Source organism: Phoca vitulina, unplaced genomic scaffold, assembly GCF_004348235.1.
Source record: "Phoca vitulina isolate PV1807 unplaced genomic scaffold, GSC_HSeal_1.0 scaffold19, whole genome shotgun sequence".
Taxonomy (NCBI): Eukaryota; Metazoa; Chordata; class Mammalia; order Carnivora; family Phocidae; genus Phoca; species Phoca vitulina.
In genome coordinates, this window is record NW_022589722.1 from 11,068,948 (window position 1) to 11,086,806 (window position 17,859).

The 17,859-nt window shown below is 38.0% G+C and overlaps 1 protein-coding gene across 5 annotated transcripts in view; it reads left to right on the top strand.

The window, feature by feature from the left end:
* NEDD1 (NEDD1 gamma-tubulin ring complex targeting factor) overlaps positions 1 to 17,859 on the top strand; it is a 77,719-nt gene that overhangs the window by 16,243 nt on the left and 43,617 nt on the right. For 2 of the 5 annotated variants that reach the window (XM_032416200.1, XM_032416201.1), the window contains exons 2-3: positions 12,941 to 13,084; positions 15,916 to 16,010. In XM_032416200.1, the coding sequence (XP_032272091.1) occupies positions 12,941 to 13,084; positions 15,916 to 16,010 (239 nt within the window). The other 3 variants (XM_032416202.1, XM_032416204.1, XM_032416203.1) reach the window with 3 other exon arrangements.

Sequence of the window (17,859 nt, forward strand, 5' to 3'; positions counted from 1 at the left end):
ATGGTGTTAGCACTGATGGAATGCTTTAGCTATCAATAATAATGATATATTTAATACAGCACTAGGATTTAAAAGAAGCAGACAATAGGGAGACACCTAACACAGATTATATTGATCATTGCAGTGTAGTCAAAAAAGCAGCATAGTCTTTAGTGTTACTAGACAGACTGGGTTTGAATCCTAGCACTTCCACTTATCAGCTGGGTGTTTTTAAGCAATTTATTTAATATTTCTCTAAGCATCTATTCTCCAATTTGTAAAATGGAAATGATGACATCAGTTTCATAACTTTATGAGGATTAGAAGAGTCATGGAAAAGATTTTTTAAATGATCTTAGAGAGATGACAACCTCTACAAGTATGATAAAATCAAGAAGCCATAAAGGATTGATATTCTGACTTCTTAAAATGTAAACATTTTTGCATGGCAAAATAATGCTATAACCAAAGCCAAAAGAGTGGTAAACTAGAAAAAATGTTTGCCACATTTATGACAGATAAAGGGAGTAGTTTCATTCTCTGATCTACCAGTGAGGAAGAAAACCAATCCAGTAAAAAGAAAGAAGAAAGAAAGAAAGAAAGAAGAAAGAAGGATGGGCGCCTGGGTGGCTCAGTCGTTAAGCGTCTGCCTTCAGCTCAGGTCATGATCCCAGGGTCCTGGGATCGAGTCCCACATCGGGCTCCCTGCTCGGCAAGAAGCCTGCTTCTCCCTCTCCCATTCCCCCTGCTTGTGTTCCTGCTCTCGCTGTCTCTCTCTCTGTCAAATAAAATCTTTAAAAAAAAAAAAGAAAGAAGAAAGAAGGAAAGAAAAAGAAAGAAAGAAACTAAGAAAGAAAAAATAATCCACAGAAAAGGAAATACAAATAACTTTTCAACATATAAGAAGATGTTCAACCTCACTTGTAATGAAGTAACTGCAAATCAAAACTCAGTGATATGCTATCTTTAACCGAACTGAAAGTAACGTAAATAAGTACAACTTCTTTGAAAGGCAATTTACCTCATATTCTTCTGAGCAATTCTTCTTCTAGGAATGTATATACCTATGCCATCCAATATGGTAGCCATGACCACACCTAACCGGTTGCTAAGCCCTTGAAATGTGGCTTGTCTGAATTGGGTTGTACACTATAAAATATACACTGGAATTCAGAGACTCAGTCCAAGTAAAAGAATATAAAATATCTCATTGATGATTTTTTTAAAGATTATATTTATCTATCTATCTATCCATCTATTTATTTATTTTAGATTGAGAGAGAACATGCACGAGAGTAGGGAGGAACAGAGGGAGAGGGACAAGCAGACTCCACGTTGAGCACAGAGCCTGATGCAGGGCTCATCCCATGACCCTGAGATCGTGACCTGACCTGAAATCAAGAGTCGGATGCTTAACCAACTAAGCCACCCAGGTGCCCCTCTTGCTGATTTTTTACTTTGATTTACAAGTTGAAATATTTGGGATATAATGGGTTAAATATAATATATTTTAAAAATTAATTTTACTTGTTTTACTTTCTACTTTTTTATTTTTTTAACGATTTTATTTATTTATTTGAGACAGAGCGAGAGAGCACACAAGTTGGGGGAAGGGGCAGAGGGAGAGGGAGAAGCAGACTCCCTGCTGAGCAGGGAGCCTGATGTGGAGCTTGATCCCAGGACCCCAAGATTACAACCTGAGCTGAAGGCAGATGCTTAACTGACTGAGCCACCCACGCACCCCTCTTTTACTTTTTTTAATGTGGCTACTAAAACATTTAAATTTGAGTAAGTTGTTTACATCATATCACTATTTGACAGTGCTAGCAAATACAGTTCTAATTGTGTGTATGAGAAATATGCATGTGTAAAGAATATCTGGAAACATCTTTAATTTTCGCTAACAGAGACTTCGTTAAATAAAACATGATACATCCACAAAGTGCAATATTATGTGATGAGAAAAAGGAATGAGATCAATATGTACTAAGGTGGGGAACTCTCCAAGCTAGATTGTTAAGTGAAAAAGAGAAGAGCACAGAACAGATGTATAGTAAGCTAATGTTGTGTTCAGTGAATAGTGAATGGATTTTTGAATGATGTATGTAAAAGTGTACATATGTATAGAATATTATTGGAAAGGTGCATAAGAAATTATTTTTAGTTATTGTCCCAGAGGTGAAAAAATGTGGCTCAGTATCTGGGATGGGAGAAGATTTATTTTTAACTCTACCTTTTTCTACTGATTAAATGTGTTATAATATGTATTTACTATCTATTCAGAAAAAAAAGTATTTACAAGTCTTCATTGTTTTTTTTTTTTTAATATTTTATTTGTTTATTTGAGAGAGAGAGAGAGAGATAGCAAGAGAGAGAGCATGAGCAGGGGGGAGAGGGAGAAGCCGACTCCCCACGGAGCAGGGAGTCTGACGTGGGGCTCGATCCCAGGACCCTGAGATCATGACCTGAGCCGAAGGCAGACGCTTGACTGACTGAGCCACCCAGGTGTCTCGGTCTTCATTGTTTTTGAAGAATTTCCCAAAAAGAATTTCCCAAAATCAATTATGACAGATAATGATTCATGTTCATTTTTAAAAAGTAAAGATGGGTGACAGACACATGTAAACCATGGTGTCCTCCACATAGTAGGTTCCTAGGAAATATCCATTCCTTTCCCTTCCCCACACTTAGGCTAAAGCACAGATGTCATCACAGAATCTTTCCATGTTTTGGGGATACCTTCAGCGTTACGTCACATTGTGACTCTAGCGATGTCAATTATTTGTAAATGAGGGAAGGCTACACGGCCCCTGTGGCAGGCCCTGGAAGTTAGTTATTTCCCCCCCAATAAATCCCAGAAGCTTGCTAGCTTACTTTTATACCTCTCTGGTCAAAATGGAAGGCAGCTTGTATAATGTATAACTTTGCAGTCAGTATAGTACTATGGGCTGTCTGCAAATTTTATTACCATATTAAGGACTGAGGCAAACTTTTCCAGTTATTACATCCTCTGCACTCAAATCTTCACTCTCCTTGTCAGCCTCTAGATTCTTCGGCAGTTAAAACACTCTCTTTTATTTCTGTATCAAAAACTCTATGTGCCTTACTAACCTCTTTGTCTACTTCAATCACCTCCTCTCACTTTCATGAAGTTTGTTGATTGATTGCTTCTCACGGGGTATGTCTGGCTTTCCAGCCTGTGTCTAAATTTAAAACACTAGACCCATCCTTCAGAAAACACACAGTGCTCAATTGCATTTGCTCATAAAATACCTTTTGTTTTTTTGAACAAAAGTCTCTTATTCTGACTCCTTATTTCCATTCCTGTTGCCTCTGCTTGAGTCCAGGCTCTCTTCATCTTGTCCGGAATATGTCAGTTAGCTCTTAACTAGCCTGCATGCTTTGAGACTCCCTACCAGCAATCCATTTTCCACTTTACTGCTAGATTCTAAGAAGAGATTCTGAAAAACGGATTCACTCATTCATTCATTCTCCAAACATTTATTAAGTATCTCCTTTGTGTCAGGCATCACGCTAGGTACTGGGGACGTAAAGACATATTTTTCATAGGCAGGCGCTATGCCCCTGAGCTTTGGGTCTAGTGCAGGGGGCCAATGAGTAGATGCATGATTTACAGTCCAGTGGGGTGGGCCAAGGATGCTGTGGCAGCACCCAGCAGGGGGGACAGTTTCTCAGTCTCTGCCATCTGATCAAATTGGAGAGGGGCAGGACATGTTCTAAACAGAGGAAGCAGCAAGGACAAAGGCTAGACAAACTGGTACGGGGTATATCTGTCCCGTAAGGCTGAACAGGTAGCCAGAGAAAAGCTGGGGACGTCAGCCTGAGGCAGTGGTGAAGGGCCTAGGGGGCCGGGCAAAGGAGTTAGATTTTATTCTAAGAACCTGGGTTTTAAGCAGAGCAGTCATGTGATCAGATTTGCATTTTGTGAAAAGCAATGTGGTAGGAGTTTGGAAGATTGTTGGAGGGATCAAAACCTGGTACCACGAAAACAAATGAGGAGGAGACTCTTTCAACAATCCAGCCAAGAGTCAAGGATACTTTAAATCAAGATAATAGCTACTGGAGATGGGGAGAACTGGACAGATTTGAGAGTTATTCATCAACAGAATAAACTGGGTTTAGTGATGACCTATTTGGATGTTTGTGGGAAGGAGGGAAGGAACAGGGGAAAGTCAGTATTGACTTGCAAATGTCTGGTTTGAGCCCTTGGGATGCTCTGAGGGGCTATGGAAGAGGGGACAGTTTGGCAGAGAGGCAGTAGTATGATTTGGTGGAGACAGCAGCAGTTGAGTATGTATGGGTCTGCACTTAGGTGATTTAGACTGGAGATATTCAGTCTTCATCCATTTACACATTCAACAAATAACTACTGAAGGCCTACTAGATGCCAGGCGCTGGTCTAAGCACTGGGAGTACAGTAGCAAGGAAAAAAGGGGTCAAAATTCTTATTCATGCGGCACTGTCATTCCAATAAAGAAACTAAACAAACCAAAGGCAAATAAATGTATAATATTGTAAAATGTCAGGCAGTTAGGTGCTTTGAAGACAAATTCAGGTAAGAAGACAGAGCATGATGAGGTGTGGGGATATTTTAGATAACGTAGTCTGGAGAAAAGAAGAGGTAAGAATTGAGCCCAAACCTGATTAAAGTGCCAGAAGGAGCCACGGGAAAGTCCTAGAAAGAGTGTGCAGAGAAGAACCATGTGGGGCAGCAGGGTCCCAAAGGAATGGGTGGTGGCAGTTGTGGGGAAGGGATGGAGAGAGAAGGGGTGCAGATCTCCATGTCATAGGACCCTATCAGTACCCGGAAACTGTAAGTTGTTAAGTATATGTCATCCTGCTTCCTTTTGAAACCAATCCTAGCTCCTTAGGCAGTACTAATTCTTTTGTCCACTGAGGCTCCCCAGCACTTGATAAATATTATAGCATTTACCACTTTGTATCACTAGTATGTGTTACCTTGGTATAACCTGAGCTTCTCCAAGGTAGGGATATTGTTCATCTTGGTGACCGAAATCACCTAACCCGCACAGCTTCCTGGGAAGTTGGAGGACTCACAAATGTTCATTGACATTGCAATAATAACAAACAATGTGGTTTTTTGGCGTATCCCTGAAAACCACTATAAAATATATTATCTAGCTGCTCTATCCTTTCTAAATCTTGACGCCTTAAAATATGAATGGGTCAATATTTTGTACTTACTTTTTTTCTTTTTAAATTTACTTTACTTAAAAGAATCAGACATATTGGAATAAGTTAAAAAGAGGAACATAAAACCACAAGGCTAAAAAACAAAACAAAAAAAACAAAGCAGTCCCTTGCTTTTATTCATCATCACCCACTTACTACTCTCCCTGAGGCAACGTTTTTTGTTGTGTCTTTTGGATTTTATCTCCATCTCTCTGAATAATAAGCTTATTCATGATAAATATTTTTTCAGTTTTAGGATTTACTATTAACTTTCCACCATAGAAGGCAGGGAATCAGTTCTCACAGGACCCAACCACATGCAAATGAATACTTCCTATCTCCCTACCAACTCAAGATAGCTGTATCATAATTTTGGTTAAATGAACATTCCATGTTCATTTTTATGATTATGTTAATATTACTCATCACAGAATTATATGGTATATTGTCGTTGCTATTTCCATTTTTCCTTTCTTGCACAACTTTTTGTTTCCCTAGTGTTAGTTTTCTCTTATTGTTTGGCTGGTTGGTTGGTTTTCCAGTTTTTTATGTATTCAGTTAGGAAATAAGCCCTTTACCTCCTCTCTCCCAGTTCTGCAAATCTCTTCATAACACAATTAAGCATGTCAAATATGGGTGTGTGTGTGTGTGTGTGTATGTGTGTGTGTGTGTGTGTGTATTTTTATTTTTGACAATAGCACTCCTGGAGCCTTTTGACCTGCTGTCTGGACTGATTGCTCTTTAAGCCCAGTGTCTGGCTGTTATCCTGGGATTTTCCTTCAGTGACATCCTGGGGATTCCCTTTACCTTTCTCAGGGTGGGTACCGTACCCACGCTTCCTCTCTCTAGGTTTGCTCCTTTGTTTTGGTGGAGCAACCCCTCAAATAGCTTCCTCACAGGGTACATGGGAGGTAAATTGGTTAAGATGTTACATGACTGAAAATGTTTTTATTCCTCCCTCACACTTGAATAGTAATAGGACTAGATAATTTTTAGTTAATAATCTTTCTTCTTTGTTTTGCTCAAAAATATAAAGGGATTGTTCCATTGTCTTATAAATTCTAGTATTCCTATTAAAAAGATGGAAGCCATTTGAATCCTTGAAACTTGTATAGTAACTTTTTTTTTTTTTTCATTTTGGGGAATGTTTAAAATTTCTCTCAAACCAATATTCTGAAATTTGACAGTTATGTATTTTAGTATGTCTTTTTAAGAAATAATTAATTTTGTTTTTCTCTTCTAAGTCAAGGACATCACTTTATTTCTTAAGGATCTGGAACTCTTAGTCCCTGAAATTCTTTAAAATAAAATTTATTTAGGTAGAATATACAAATATTAAACTGCATAGTTTAAAATAAACCCTTCTATGAACTTTGATAGATGTGCTGAAACCACCACAAAAATCAAGGTAAAGAACTTTCCATTACCACCAATTGCTTCCTTGACTTCTTTGTAGTCCATCCCTCCCACTACCCAGGCAAATGCTACACTGCTTTCTGTCACAATGGACTAATTTGTATTAAATCTAGATCGACAGCAGGGATAGGTCTTTCGAATTTGTCTTTTTTGAAAAATTGACATTCTAGCAATATTTTCCATCTCATTAATATGATATCTATATCTATATTTAACTTCTCTCAGCAATGTTTTATAGTTTGTGTAGTTATTAAATATATTTTATTAAATTAACTGTAAGTATTATGCTTTTGGATGCCATTGGAAATGGAATTGTAATTTTTATTTCATTTTCCAGTTGCTTATTGCTACTATTTAGAGATGCTCCTTTATTTTTGTATATGATTTTGCATAAGTTTTGCTAAATTTGCTTATTGGTTCTAAGAGCTTTTCAACATATTTCTTATGATTTTCCAGTACGCAATCATATTGTCTACAAATAGAGTTTTGCTTCTTCCTGTACATTCTGTGTGCTTTTCTTTCTTTCTGCTTGTCTCTTACTGTACCAGCGAGGGCCTCCAGAAGAATTTGAATAGTATTTGTGAGACTGGGGCATCCTTGTCTTTTTTTTTTTTTTCATCTTCAGCATTTTTTACTTATTTTTAAATTTTATTTTACCTTATTATGTTATGTTAGTCACTATACAGTACATCATCATTAGTTTTTGATGTAGTGTTCCATGATTGTCTTGTTCTTGTTCTTAGGAGAAAAGCATTCGGTTTTTTACCATGAAGTATGGTGCTGTCTATGGGGTTTTCATAGATGTTCTTGACCCAGGTGAGGTAGTTCCTCCCTGTTTTTTGCCTAGTTTGCTGAGACTTATTAATCGTGAGTGAATGCTGATTTTTTCAAATGCTTTTGCTTCACCTATTGATATAATCATATGGGTATTATTTATTTTGTTAATATGGTGAATTATATACACTGATTTTGGGATGTTAAACTAACCTTCCATTTCTGGAATGAACTCCACTTGGTCATGATGTATAATCCTTTTTATATGTTATTGGAATTAATTTGCATATATATTTAATTTGCATGCATGTATAATTTTTGTATGTATGAGAGATATGAGTCTATAGTTATTTCTTGTAATGTGTTTGGTTTTAGTATCAGACTAATACTATCCTTAAAAAAATAAGTTTAGGAGATATTCCCTCCTCTTCTGTTTTCAGAAAAAGTTTATATTGGATTGTTATTATTTCTTTCTTATGTGTTTGTTAGAATTCAATAGTGAAGCCATTTGATCCTGATATTTTCTTTCCTTAATTATGAATGCAAATTCTGTAGTATATATAGGGACTACTCATATTATTTCTTTTTGTGTCAGTTTTAATATTCATGTCTTCCAAGATATTTGTCCATTTTATTTCAAATTACCAAATTTATTGTTATAAGGTTGTTCATATTTTTCCCTTACTATCTTTTGAAATATCTTTCGGCTCTATATTGATGGCCTCTCTTTCACCTCTCCTATTGGTAACCTATGTTTTCTCTTTCTTCTTGATAAGTCTAGGTAGAGGTTTATCAATTTTATTAATCATTACAAAGATTCACCTTCTGATTTCATCAAATTTTTTCTACTGTTAATTTGTTTTCAATTTCATTGTTTTCTTTGTGTAATTTGCTCCTCTTTTTCTAGGTTCCTTAAGAGAGTGCATAGATCATTGGCTTTGGAACTCTTTCTTTCTTTCTCTTCCTTCTTTCTTTCTTTCTTTCATATAGAATAGTTAATAATGTTCAGATCTTCCACATCTTTACTTATTGTTTTTCTTATTTGGATATTCTATCAATTATTGAGAGAATTCTTTTTTTTTTTTTTTTTAAGATTTTATTTATTTATTTGAGAGAGAGAGCACATGAGAGGGGGGGGGTCAGAGGGAGAAGCAGACTCCCCGCCAAGCAGGGAGCCCGATGCGGGACTCGATCCCGGGACTCCAGGATCATGACCTGAGCCGAAGGCAGTCGCCCAACCAACTGAGCCACCCAGGCGCCCGAGAGAATTCTTTTAAAGTCTCAAACAATGATTCTGGATATGCCTTTTTCCCCTTTAATTATGACATTTATTCTCCATATACTTTGAGTTTTGTAGTCACATATATAATTTATATTGCTTCTGGCTTTACTGACACTTTTATTGTTACAAAGTATCCTTCATTGTCTCTAGAAATATTCCTTGTAATGATGTCTACTTTTGGAAAGGTATATATGTTTATATAATTCATATGTTAGTGAGGTTCCCAACATTTGGCTTCTATTGCTTATATTTTATAGATCTGAGGAAAGTATGCACATAGACACAACGGTAGGAACAAGAATGACAGAACTGTCAAGACCATGTAACTTCTAACCAGTAGGAAGGGCAGTGGAGGTTAACTTTTGGCTCTTTATGCTGTGTTTTAGCTCTTGACTATATAGCATAATGACTATATAGCACAGTCTTTGTAGACTTATGGTTCTGGGTTTAAATCCTGTCCATACCATTTCTAAACTGTGTGACCTCGGGCAAATTACTTAACCTCTGTTTCTTCAAATGTAAAGTGGGGGACATATAATAGTATATGTTTTTGGAAGGATGACTTATAGCATACATACACACATTATATCTATACATGCATACATATATAATGTTTAGTAAAGTATGCATTATAAATAATATGTATCATCATATATATTTATTATACAGTATATAATATGTATTATATGACATGTATTATATTTTGTTTCACATTTTCTAGTCTCAATTTTCTTTCTGGCTTTAACTTTTCAGAGATTTAGTCGTCTTTTCTTCCCCATTTGCCCCAATTCTCACTGCCTCTATTCCCTTACTCTATTTTATCATTTTCCAACTTTTTGGCCCCCATCCCTGCAAAAATTGGATTTAATAAACTCAAGAACTGTAAACTACACAATTAAGGCAGTTGCTGCTTGCTATCTTTCTCCTTTTGAGGCTTCCCATCAATCTTTACAACTTGGTTGGGATTTCAATTTCTGCTCTGAAAAAATTGCACTCAGAGTTTTCAAGTTTATTTTCAACATGGGTACAAATAATTGGGGCTTATGAACCTAGTTCAGAAACCCACTCCTAGTTCTTTCACAAACTTGTGATGAAAGAATAATAATACTGTTTGCAGAAGAAGTGCCCTATATTTATTATAAGTATTCTCAGCAAAAATTGTCAGTAAAGCTAAAAAAAAGGCCTTGGTATTGAAAACTCAGTTCAGCTCCTCTTTTTTCCACTCTGAGAAATCTCCCTTTCAGAAGAATTCCAACCAGATGGTGTTTGAAGTTCCTGACCCTGCAGCATGATTAAGAAGAAAGATCAATGATTAGGAAGAAAGCTCATGGATTTGGAAGTCAGATACCTCAGACACTTACACTTTTGGTTATTTCTGAGCTTTTCTGAGCATGCCTTCTGGTTTGTAAATTGCATGGGGTATTACCCGCTCTCCATGGTTTCCTCTTCAAAGGAAGCCTTTCCTAAACCCATATCCATGTTCATTTCCCTTTCATATATGTTTCATTCACCTCTTAGCTTTCCTTTGAAGCAACTGTCAGCTTCACTTTTCTTTTAAGTATGTAATTATTTATGAACGTCTGCCTCCTATAGTGAACTGTAAGCTCCACGAGGCCAGGGACGATGAACGTTCACAGTACCCCTGTACTCCCAGGCTAAGCCCATCATCGCGCACCGAGTCTATCCTAGAACCCGGCACCCAGCGGGCAGTCAGCAAACAAATAAACAACAAAGGGGCATCTATCTACCTGTGCCCAGAGGCCGTCGCTGGGGCGTGGAAGGAGCCGCCCAAGCCCCCAGCTCCCGCCCTGGCGGTGGGACAGGGATCCCCGCGGAGGCCCTGCCCCTGCCCCCGGCCCCGCCCCCGCCCCTGCGTAGCCAACCCTAGCCACCCGCTCCGTGCAGCGCCTCTCCCCATGACGCCGCTTGCGGGCGGGACTTCCGGCCGCCGAAGTTTAACAATCCGGGCGGGAGCCGGAAGCCCAGCGCCGGAGCGGGCCGCGCCGTGGCCCCCGGTGTGCCGCGGCTGAGAGGTGAGGTTCCGGGGCGCCGGGGGTCAGCGGGCCGCTGCGCGTCGCGTCCTTGCAGACTCCCGAACCCCGCCCGCCTTCCGGCCACTCCGGGGGCGGGTCGGAGGTCCCCGAGCCCCGCGCGCCCGGGCCGGTCCAGTGCTCCGGGCAGTTGTCGGGCAGGGGCGCGGCAGCGAGTTTGGCGCGGAAGTGCACGGCAGCCGCGGGCCGGGGTCGCGCACCTCCGTCTGCGACAGTCACCGACTCGGCCTGAGAGGTGGTCTGGGCAGCTGGGGTGGGTGGGTTGGTGGCGGCTCTGGGGGGTGTGCTGTCCCCCGGAAAGTTTGCCGCTTCTCCACCGGCCGCCTCCCCTTTTGTAAACCTCTCCTCTACGGCTCGAATGCATTTTATAAGGTAACCCTGTTGAGCAGTTCTTCTGCAAGTAAAAGTTGAAGAACTTTCGTTTAAACTAAATATTGTAGTGAATTTTTTTTTCCCCCTGTAGGCGCTGTCCCTAAATTTGGGGTTGGCTGTCTTTTGCCGCCTTGTGTCCTGACAACTCACTTTAATGGGACCTTCTTTGAGAGACTGATGTAATGACTCTCCCTTAAAGGTGCTCAGTTCTCAGAAGAGCGAGGTAGATGGGCAGGTGGACCCCTTCCCCACTCCACTTGAAGAGAAGGAAGCAGACATTAAGTGACTCTGCCGAAGTTACTGCCACCTAACTTTGGGGCAAACTCCTGTTTTCTGAGCCCTTACTTAAGTGATCTTTCCACACTGCCCCACACCGCTTAACGGGAATGGTGTGAGATTATAGTAAAGGCATTTTTCAGTTGTGTTTCCTGGGTTTAAGAGATCCGCTTTCCAGCACTTAATTGTACCGTGAGTAGGGAACCAATACATGTTACCACATGTCAAGGCACCAAATCCAAACACTGCATGTCCACATTTCAACAGATGACGAACGGCTTTTGGTAACACTGTTTTTATCCGACGGATGAAGCATAATAAGTCACCGCATAAGTGACTTTTCTAGTTAACAAAAGTTTTAGTCTTTTTATAAGCACATTAAAAAAATTTTTTTTTTTTGTCTCTTGAGAATCAAAGGGCCTTGTAATTATTATACCTTTAACATGGCCTCTGAAATAAGATATACTGGACATAAATGTGATGCTTTGTTGGTGACTTGGGACTCTGTGACATCACTACTACTGTGCAGTCCTCTTACACTGTCCACACCAGGAACGTGTGGAGGGTATATTTCTAGGCTCCTTTCCTTTTCTTCCATGTATTTTTGAGCATTTTTTTTCTGACTCATCATGCATTACCACTTGCTGCTCTTAGAGTATCTGCCTAAAGCAGCTCCCTTGCCTTCTGTTTTTTAGACTGCCTTGGTTTGTTAAATCACTTGTCAGAATTATGTACTCGAATTATATACTGTGAATAAACAATACGAGTGAAGCCATCCTAGACCAAGTATTGGTACAGGGACTTAGTGACATCTCCTTTGGCTATATTTGCTAATTTTGGAGTTATTTGGAAAAACTGGAGTCACTGGATTCTGACCCGCAGGGATCCTCCAGTTTATTATACATTTTAAAAAGATTTAGGACGTTTTCTAGCCAGTACTTATTTGTTGAGCACCTACTGAGTGCCAGGAACATTTCAAGACTGATAGTAAACAAGACAAAATCCGTTTTCAGGATCTTTGTTTTGTTCAAGTCAGGAGAAGCAGACATTATTATGAGAATAAATAAAGAGTTGCAAATAGCAGAAAGTGCTGTGGGGGAAAAAAATGAAACCATAATGGGCAACTGGTGTGGGGCTGCTTTAGCCATGGTGGTCAGGGAAAGCTTTTCTGAGGACACATTTGAGCTGAAACTAGAGTGAGGTGAAGGAGATGACCATGGGAAATCTGGGGAAAGAGTATTCCAGGCAGAGGGGGCAGCAACTGGGAAGATTGAGGCAAGAAAGAAGGCCTGTGAGTCTGGTGGCCCTGGGGAAGAGCGGTAGGACGGTTACACTGGGGCCAGGTCATGCGAGGCATGCCAAGGAGGTTGGATTTCTTTATAATTGCTGTGGAGAGCTATTGGAAAGGTCAACTGAGAGAATGTGATTTTAGAAGGATCGCTCCAGCTACTTTGTGGTGAGCACCCCCCTCTGGAACAAAAGTGGACAAGTAGAACCACCTGATTTAGATTAGATCCTTCATTTTGACCTATCCTTAATTGTTTTTTTTAAATATATTGTTTTAAACTATTTGTAGGTGCAGTCATGCAGGAAAACCTCAGATTTGCTTCATCCGGAGATGATATTAAAATATGGGATGCTTCCTCTATGACATTGGTGGATAAATTCAGCCCCCACACATCACCACATGGAATCAGCTCAATGTGTTGGAGCAGTAATAGTATCCTTTTTTTTTTTTTTAAATAACCACTTTTTGTTAGGTTAAATAACAGTATCAATGAAACTTTTGCATGTGACCAATAAGAAATATATTTTGCATAGCTATGAAAGCTAGGTAGATAAAGTGAAATAGGGGTTTAATAAGTACATCATATGAATGTATACGTATATATATACACACACATATGTATATGTATGTGTGTATATATATATAAACTACTAGATCGAGACCATAGAATTAGTTTTATTATCAACAGTTTGTCGTTTAACCCAAATGGAATAAGGTAGGTAATGGTGGGAAAACTTCTGAAAGGTTTTGGAATGAGTTTTTGCATCTACATTTGGCTATTTATAGGTCTGGTCTGCAAATTAAAGACAGAACTCAAAGGCAGAAGCAAAGTTGGGGGAGGAGATAAAAATTAAAATTGTCCAACATCTTCATCTTACTGATGTACTCTCTGTATTTCTCTTTCTGTCTATGATGAAAATAGCCTGATTTTTCAGAGAAATTGTCTAGATTGAATTTTCCAAGCCTTTTGTGTTTCTGATTTACACGCTCCCTGTCTTAGTAAGCTCCTAAATGTGGGTAAAATAAATGAGGGGATGAAGCTTAGAAATCAGAATTTCTCAGCCTTGCACTATTGACATTTTGGACTAGATAATTCTTTGTTATGGGGGCTGTCGTGTGCACTGTAGGATGTTTAGAAATGTTCCTGGCCTTTACCCACCAGAAGCCAGTAGCTCTCAGTAGAACCATTGCTGCAAACAAAATACTCTGAATATGTTCTATAAACTTGGTATGCTAGAAATTATCATTCTTTTGTATAACTTACACATATAGACTATTACTTAAACACCAGATTAAGTTTTAACGTATGTTTGATCTTATCAGTATCAGATTATGAATATTCTGTTTCCTGATGAAAGTAAAAATATCAAAGCTTTAAAATATGACTGATTTATGAACAAAAACAGAAGTTTTCATGCCCAACCTAATTATTCTTGCAAATATGTAACAAAAATGATGAATTTTCTTACTGAATTAAATTTACCTCTTTATCATTCCTTGATTTTGTGTTAAAGTAGCAAAATAAATTACTTTGGTGCTCTATTAATCAAACTCCTGGTGAAGGAAGGGAGTACATTTTTGAAGGACTCTCTAGGCGGGTAGTGGGGGAAAAATGTTTTAAAGAGAGTGACAAATATGTGAGGTTGCTTCTTTCTATTATTAGGTTTTTATTATGTGTAGAGCTTAATTTCCCTGTTACTTACTGTATAAGAAAAGAGTAGCAGTTCTTGATAAGATTTATTAGTTTGGGTTTATTTTTATTCCAAAGAGTTTTATTAGGAGTTGGCACTTGCTGATAAACCACTTAATGGTCTATCAACAAAACTGATGTGACTATGAGGTGGTGTGGGATGACTTTTGGAAACTGGTCTTATTTCTATATAGTTTTGTTGTACAAGTAGATACACACTGGAAACTTTTGCATATAGTCTTATTTTTAATGAGGCTTTGATCTCTTCCATAGAGGTTAGTTACCAAAGAACAAGGACCTCCCAGACTCAGCTACTTGGGGTCCACTTAGCATGGATTCCAAGAACAGGATTGAGTGAGGTACCAGGTTTTTGGCCCTATTAGGTAGGGTCCCTCACTTTCTCATGATTTCTAAAACTATAAGAGAAATAAAAGGAGTAACTAGATTACCCTCTCATATTATCTTTGTTCAGTCCTTTTCTGTATTCTAAGAAGAAAAAGTAGTAAACAGGGATGAAACCAAGGAAAGGGAAATGATTTGTTCTTCTCAGTGCTATAATACTTAGGTGGGAATGATTTTATTTGAATCATGTATCATAATAAAATCATAATCCATGGTCTATTCATGAAATATACAAATGTTATAGAAACCACCCAAAATAATGCAGTTAAGATTTCGCTTGTTAAAAATCAAAGATTTAAACTTCTGATATTTTAATTCATTGTGACTCTCAAAATTAGGCTCTTATTCTTGATTATATTGTATTTAATCTTTTTTTTTTTTTTTTTTTTTTGACAGAGGGACAGAGAGAGTGTACAAGCATGTATTTAATCTTTTTAATTTAAAAATAATTTACAGTGTTTTGTGTTTACTGACTGTTCTTTATAATTTCTGTAAAACAAGGTAAAATAATTTTAAATTAAGTTAAATTTTTAAATTAAGTTTTTAATAAATTTAACTTATAAAATAAAACTCTTCCAGAGCATAAATAGTTGCTATTTAACCACATATATTTATATTTGCTATATTTACTGTAATATTTATTCTTAATTTATTTAAGATTGAAACATTCTTTCGTAAAAATTCTAGTTGTAAGGATATATCAGGCTTTATATTTTTAATGGATGAACAGGAGACTAATGTGGTTATTTGCTTTATAGCTTAAGTTGGTACCAAGCACTGTGTTAATAAATAACTATCTTGAGCGGTGTTTATAGATGAAAAGGCTGATTGATATTTGCTGATGTTGCTTTTATCATGATCTCATTCTTGAAGGATAAAATTAGACCTTCTGGCCTATTCTTTGAAAATGGAGTAGTATTTCACTTGGGTAAAATAGCTTTCAAGTAATAGTAGAGCCAGAGAGGATAGTTCTTCCCTGCGGTAGTAGTAAAGAGAATGAGTCTTAGTAATTAGTAACCTGAGCCATTTTTGAAAGCTGATGTATAAGCTATATTCATTTGCTTGTCTTCTTAGGTTAGTGCACTTGCTTTTATCATCACAATTCTTGCAATAATAGTCTAGTGCTAGAGATGCTCATGAATTGTTTGATGCTCCATAACTCTTCATTTAGATAACTTTCTAGTGACAGCATCTTCCAGTGGCGACAAAATTGTTGTTTCACATTACAAAAATAAACCTTTTCTACTTTTCGAGCTTGGTGAAGGGGTAAGTGATTTTTTTTAAAAAAATTTAAAAAATCTTAGTTCTGCTTGGGTGGTAACTGCTTCTTATGGTGCTTGCAACTAAATATAAAGGTGTTTAAAACTATAATTCTTAACCGAAACTCAAAATAATACAGTAACACTTAAAGAGGAGATGGGTACTGAAACATCTTCAGGTAAAATAATAGTGGATCTTAGGGGAGCAATCAAGGACTTAGATTATGTCAGCTAATCACTTGCTTTCTCCATCTCTCTGTGGAAGATTGCCTGGTATTGCTGCCTTTTTAAAGCCCAAGTCCTACCGCGGTCACCAGGTTGATTTGACCATTCAAATGTCCTAATGATATAGGCCTATCCTTACTGCTGTTGAGTTCAGGACCATCAGCTAAAGACCCCTATGTGTTGGTAGCTTCTGCTTTAGCTTCTGTCCTTCTGGTTACTGAGGGGCCTGCCTGAGTCTCCTCAAGCTCTCCTGGAACAGGATGGCTTTGTCAAACTGAGCCTTGGTCCCAGAGCATTTAAATGAAGTTCTCACTGCATATTTTTTTTCTCATCTTTTTGTTTTATATGTTAATCCCTCTGATTCAGGATAATGATGGTGTCCTCATTTTTAGTCACACACACTCCTTGAAATCTATTTTTTTGTTAATAAGCTTTAACTAAAAAGGTACAAGTAGTGGTAGCTTGTTCTTAATTTAAGGTTCACAGTTTTCATAGCAGGCCCTAAACCATTATCAGTTGTCATAATTTTACACACTGGAATAGGTAAGGTAGCTCACTTAGAAAGAACACAGAAGGACAGTGGAATATGAGCTCATCTAATTTAAAAAGGACTTTTGATTTCTATCCATCCTTTCCTAAAGGCAGGTGGGATTGACACAAGCATCAAATCCAGCCCACAAATGCTAGAGGCTGGGGCAGAGAATGTCTGCTAAGGGCAGATACAGAATTTGAGACACACTGCCTATTCAAACTCAGTTAAATAAAACTGAGGCAGAGAGTAGCCCTGGTTGATAAAAGGTAAACTGTACTCTTCAAGAGCAGGCAGAACATCTTAGTCATTTTTGGATCTTTAGGTACTATCAGAGGTGTCACAAGCATTTGTTGAATTGAATATCAATATCAAAACAATTTCAGTTTCCACTTCCAGCACAATATTGTGCTCCTTCTATCCATTATGCCTTAGAACAGTTTGGGAACTTTGTCTTTGTAATTGTTGTTCTTGTTAAATTATGAAAATAGTAGATGATATTCACAAATGTGACACAATTCTAAGGATTTTGTGAATATTCCACATCAGTTGCTATAGGTAGTTCTCTTTCCTACAGTTGAGAAATCACATCGGAATACAGGTGGATGGTGGGCACCTGGGTGGCTCAGTTGGTTAAGAGTCTGCCTTTGGCTCAGGTCATAATCTCAGCGTCCTGGGATGTAGCCCCTCGTGGAGTCCTGTGCTTGGCAGGGAGTCTGCTTCTCCCTCTCCATCTGCCCCTCCCCCTGCTCATGCTCTCTCCCAAATAAATAAAATCTTTAATTAAAAAAAAAAAGTATACAGGTGGATGAAAGTGAGGTTATTACTTATAATTTGAATCTGCTTTAATTTAATTTGCTTAAAAGAATATTTTGCAAACATTGGTTCTTTAGCATTTGTTAGTAATTTCTTGTAACATATTAGTGTGTTGATCACCTTTGCTTTGTAGGATCCAAGTCCTATTATTTGTGTACCATTTGAGATATGAGACCATTACTCCTTGGGGAAATAAGATTCTATCTTACTTACTTTAACACCATTTTTAGAGCAGAACTTTAAGTTTGTATTTATTTTCTTTGATTTTGCTTTTAGCTCTTTAGAG